This window comes from Sinocyclocheilus anshuiensis, unplaced genomic scaffold (assembly GCF_001515605.1).
Source record: "Sinocyclocheilus anshuiensis isolate Anshui unplaced genomic scaffold, SAMN03320099.WGS_v1.1 scaffold304, whole genome shotgun sequence".
Lineage (NCBI taxonomy): Eukaryota > Metazoa > Chordata > Actinopteri > Cypriniformes > Cyprinidae > Sinocyclocheilus > Sinocyclocheilus anshuiensis.
Genome location: NW_015555737.1, coordinates 1199032 through 1204596, shown reverse-complemented (window position 1 = coordinate 1204596; position 5565 = coordinate 1199032). Strand labels below are relative to the sequence as shown.

The window sequence follows — 5565 nt, the reverse complement described above, 5'->3', positions numbered from 1 at the left end:
TATATATATATATATATGTATATGTGTGTGTGTCTGGTTTGTTTATTTATTTATATAATTATTTAATAATAATTAAATGATAATTATAATAACATAATTTTGTTCAAACGTTTTGTTAAAAAGTGTTCTGGTCATTTTGACCCAAAGTGGATATTTATTTTACTGTAAATGCTAGTTAATGTTATTAAATTGGATTAAAACCTGAAAAACCTTGTTACGCTTTTGGCGTTCCCGGCGGTCAAAAAAAAAAAACGGCCTACAAAAAGTTGCTCATAAATTTGTCCTCATTGTTCTGAGCTTCTGCGCCTCAGTTTTTGAGTGAACTTCGTCAAAATTATCCACAAACAATGCTTATTTCACTCAAAAACTGAGGTGCAGAAACTCAGATTAACAAGGCCTATGAATAATCAGTTTTTTTTAAAAAGTGTTAAAGGCACAATATGTAATTTTCGCCAAATGTATGCTTTTGGAATCTCTTTAATATCTTAATTGTTTCTCCTATACAGCAGTGAGACTAAATGAAGACTTTTGCTTCTGCTTCTCAGAATTGTCTTTTTAAGAAAAATACTCATGCGTGTCTCTTCTAAGGTTTCAAAAGAGATTTCAATCATGTCTCATACCGTTTTTTTTTTTTTTTGCATTTTCCAGCATATCAAGTCAGTTCATTTAATAGCTGTTTATTTCCACTGTGGTCTGGAATACTTGATTCTGGTTGATAATGCACAGTGTTCGCCTATTTATTTTTGTATAATAATTTGTATCACTCCATGCTCTCTTTCTTCTCACATATTAAAATCATTTCAATTTAAAAACAAAATAAAATCAATATTTTATTTTAATTTACTATTTAAGTTGAACTTGTTTTAAATATTTGTGAGAAGAAAAAAGAGTGTGAAATGTATCACCTGCCTTGATTGTGGCATAATATTTCAGTATTTTAATATAAATATAAATTACAAATATTTTAGCTTGGGATTATGCATCATAGTTAAGATTGTAAATATTTGCTCTGATAATAATACAATTAAATTACAATTATTTAATATACAATGCAATGCATCATGAAATGTGATTTTTTTTTAATTGTTATGCTTATTAAATGGCTGCTTAATAAATTAAAATAAAATATTGATTTAATTTTGTGAGTAATATGCATTTATTCTGCATAGTCCTGAATTAAAATATTTTATTTATATTTATACTGAAATATTTTTGTTTGAAATTTAAAATATCAAACAGTTAAAATTGAAACAAATTGTTATCAGAGGAAATATTTTTACCCTTAATGATGTGCATATTTTTACCCTTAATTTAATTTTATTATGCCACAGTCGACCGCTTCCGCTCCTTCCGGTCGTATGTATGTGGGGAAAAAAAAGCAGCGCTGTTTTATCATACTAGATACATTTGAAAGTTCTGTTATAATGCTACTCCGTGCGGTCGTCACCGGTCTATTAAAACGCACAACATATTAAAGCGTCTTTGGTGTTTCCATGTTTTCTACAAAACAAAACCGGAAATCGAGGGGTTATGACGTCATTGGCAGGCGACACAATGACACCATGGACACGGTCCGTGTCACTAGTTAAAATTGCTTATTTCTCTGGATTTAAACATTCTTCGAAACATTTGGGGTAATGTAAGTACACAAGTCAGCAAAATACTCTGAAACACTGTTTTAGTGGTTTTTGGATATTTTAATACAAAAATCTTACATATTGTGCCTTTAATGGAATGAAAACAAGTTGACAAAAAGATTGAATCTGAGATTTGCTGATAATATAGCATGATGAGAGATTTACAATCGCTTTTACATCAAATTAGTCAACACCAAATTAGATAGGAAAAAAAAATCTAAATGAAAAAAATGAAATTAAAATAAAAAATTGTTTTATTTTTGTAAGTATCCAAGTTCTAGGTGGGACAATGCACAGTCAGCTGGTCATTATTGACTCCAACAGATGCCTTTGGGGTCATACAAGACCCTTCTGCTCCATATTGGGGTCCCAATAAATACTGTTACTATTTTTATTTCACCATAGGACTTTTCGAAGAAGCAACTGAGGAAATTTGAATACTTGAAGCATAATTGAAAACTCTTTTAATTCCCCTGAGCTGTGAACGAGCAACCCCCGAGCAATAAAACGTTCCTCTCGGGAGAGACGTGACACGACAGAACTAGAACGTTCTGGTTATAATCAACGAAGCCGTCTACACCGTGAGTGCGCGCCGTCTGCTGTGTGTAGGGAGGGGTCTGTGTATCATCAATGTGTCCTATTCCTCGATTTATAACCTGCCATATGCTGAGAGCAGTGAGTCACGGGGGCCTCCGTGGCGATAATTCCGAGCATTAATTAAATATTCAGTCAATGCTAGAGCGACTAATCGAACCGTGACTCATCGGTTCATTCAGCAGACACTGTGACATCCAGCTCATTCAACAGAGCACAGACACCTGATCCCACAGATACATCAATGACTGGCGCATGTGTCCTAATCAAGCACACGTCTCTCAGTGTCCGGCCAGAAATTCAAAGTCGGGAAGCCTTTTGAGTCGACATGAATGGAAAAATAAGCACTGGATCATGAAAAATAGATGAAAAGCTGCACTATGGTAAACACGGGAGGTTTGAAGGTGTGTTCTGCTTGCACTTGCCACAGGACGTGCACCGTGTGCTTTCGCATGTCCTCAGGGAGAGCTGGAGATATAGTAATCATTTTAATTTTTGCATGAGCTTGCACATACCACCCCATTAGCTGTAATGGTGCCGTAATTGACTCGCACCTGTTAATCATTCTGACTTTTCCCATTGTTGGGGTTATAGGAGGCGCCGTCCCTGGGTAAGGTACAAATTGGTGTCCAATTAAGCATCAGAGGAACCTTTTTTTGTAGAAAGAACTGTTTGGTGTATTAAATAAACTATTAACTAACTTAAAATTATCCTAGCATGAAATGTAACTAGTTTTAAACACAGGCTGTGTCTTTTTCCCCCCTTTAAAATGGTGAAACTATAGTTTTAATTGCCAAAAACTTGATTTATTATTTTATGGTTTTTATTATTTTATGGTCAGAATAAGTCAGCACAGAAAACAACCTATATATATATATATATATATATATATATATATATATATATATATATACACACACAATATATCCAGTATATCTAGTCCACTGAAAATAGTGTCATCATTTTGAAATAAAATTTAGAATTAATATTCAGTTAAATTACAATATTATATACAATATATATTTTTATTATAAAAAAAAAATCATTTTAATTGACCAAAACTATTATTTAGTATTTGATGTTTCACTCTCACAACCAATTTATTTTTTCGTTTATTAGAAATATGTTTATCAATAACTAATTAAAAAAGGACGATTTGGGCATTACTCTTCTCAGAGATTTTTAGCTTCTTGAATATATCCATCAATTTAAAACTGTTTCCTGATTTTGATATAATCTGTAGAATTGGTATTCAATTAAATTTGAGTAAAAAAACTAAAAAAGTTAAATGTTTTGCCAAATACATTTTTTTATTATTATTTTGTTGTCTTTATTATTTCTCTCTCAACTAACTAACATTTTTTTATTGGAAAAATGTTTATTAATAGCTAAATTAAATAACATTTGGTCCCTGACTACCCCCTATGTTTTGTTTTGTTTTGGGGTACATCTATTATATACCTATAGCTATTTAAATTTGATTATTTTAAAATAAATTCATTAAAATAAATAGAAAATAAAATTGCTCATATAGTATAGATTTTAAGCGACTTCATTTTTAAGATTTTTTACCTTGTTTGTGGACTATTAGAGTCTGCAGTATACTATTTTTCCTTCTTTTTCCTCCCACATTCATTCTCCCTTTTTTTTCCTCTTTCCTTCCTCTACCCAAGTCTATTTTCTTGTTCTCAATCTCTCAAGCTTTGAAGTAACAGGTTCACAGGGGTCAGCCGCAATAAGTGACAGAACACAGAGAGCCCTATCTGAACAGAAAATTAGAAACTTGTAAGGGTATCCAGCTTGTCAGCTCAAATTCTTTTCATCACTGTACCACAACACATGCGCATACTCAAACACCTGCAGAGATTCTGACCCCAGTATAGAGATCTTTTAAGTCACACACGCTTTTGTTGTGATTCTAAAAAAGTCTTGCTGTGATTCCTGTGAATGAACAATGAGAAGTCCAATGATTTTTCACTTACTGTATGCCTCTCTCTCCTCTTTTTCAGTTTAACACAAAAGTGAATAACACAGCATGTTTCGACCACCTGGTTCAAGCTAACGTTCGCAATAAGAAGATCTTAAAAGATGCAGTGCAGAACATCACAGCCAAGGGCATCACCAACTACACCAAAGGCTTCGAATTTGCCTTCAATCAGCTGTCAAATGTATGAGTTTTTGGGAGATTTTATATTGAAAATGTATCTATAAACGTATTGTCTTTCGTCTCAGTCCCCAGCAGCCTTAAAATCTTCACTTTGTGTGATTTCTCTTCATGTTGGCTGAAAAGAATGTCTGTAATAATGTATAAGCTTAATTCACTCTGCATCCTCTTTTTACCTGATGTTAAAATACTGTAAAGTCTGAGAAGTACAGTTTAAATATGATCTTTCCCTTCAGTCACTGATGGATTCAATCATAACAAGCTTGACTTAAGGCAAGAAATATTCTACTTAAGCCACAAGTAGGAGGCTGAAATCCTGGCATCACTTCTGCTTAGTAATATTTGTTTACCAAAAGGTTAAAAGTAGTATTGTTGTGTTCTGCTGACTTCTGCTGGTCGTTCTGTGTAACTGCATTTGATTGTGCTTATTTCAGCCAAACATCACCAGAGCAAACTGCAACAAGATCATAATGCTGTTTACTGATGGAGGCGAGGAGAGAGCAGAGGAGGTCTTCAGCAGATACAACATTGACAAAAAGGTGTGTGTGAAGCTGGATTTTACTTTGTAATTAATCATATTTAACTAACACCAACATTTTGTGACTATTACAAAAACATATCTAGGTTACATTTCAAACAATTTAATTTGAAATAAAGTTGATTACTACAGTATTGTGAAGATTGATTGATGGATGGATGGACTGATTGACTGACAAACATTTTTCTTTGGGGAAATTAAGCTCACATTCTCGTAATGTTTATAAATCTTTCCCAAGTTTTTTTTTTTTCCTTCTCTATCTTTGTTCTCATTAATATATTACAGACTTTTCCACTGTACAAAACAAATGATGAATATAAAACTATAGTGCAGAAAGTTGTTTTAAATCATAGAAACAGTACATTAAAAACTATATATATATATATTAGTGCTGTCAAAAGATTAATCGTGATTAATTGCATCCAAAATAAGTTTTTGTTTGCATAATGTGTGTATATTTGTTATGTATATATAAACACACACACATACAGTATATATTTTGAAAATATTTACATGTATTTACATATTTTTATATTCATGTGATTTATATTATATATATTTAATATATAAACATAACATATTTGTCTTAAATATATACACAAATGTGTGTGTATTTATATATACATGATAAA

At 32.0% G+C, this 5565-nt stretch overlaps 1 protein-coding gene across 1 annotated transcript in view; it reads left to right on the top strand.

Annotated features, from left to right (window-relative positions):
* LOC107673139 (voltage-dependent calcium channel subunit alpha-2/delta-1-like) overlaps positions 1 to 5565 on the top strand; it is a 127233-nt gene that overhangs the window by 72473 nt on the left and 49195 nt on the right. The window contains 2 exon segments of the mRNA XM_016466623.1: positions 4241 to 4399; positions 4830 to 4934. Coding sequence (XP_016322109.1) covers positions 4241 to 4399; positions 4830 to 4934 — 264 coding nt within the window.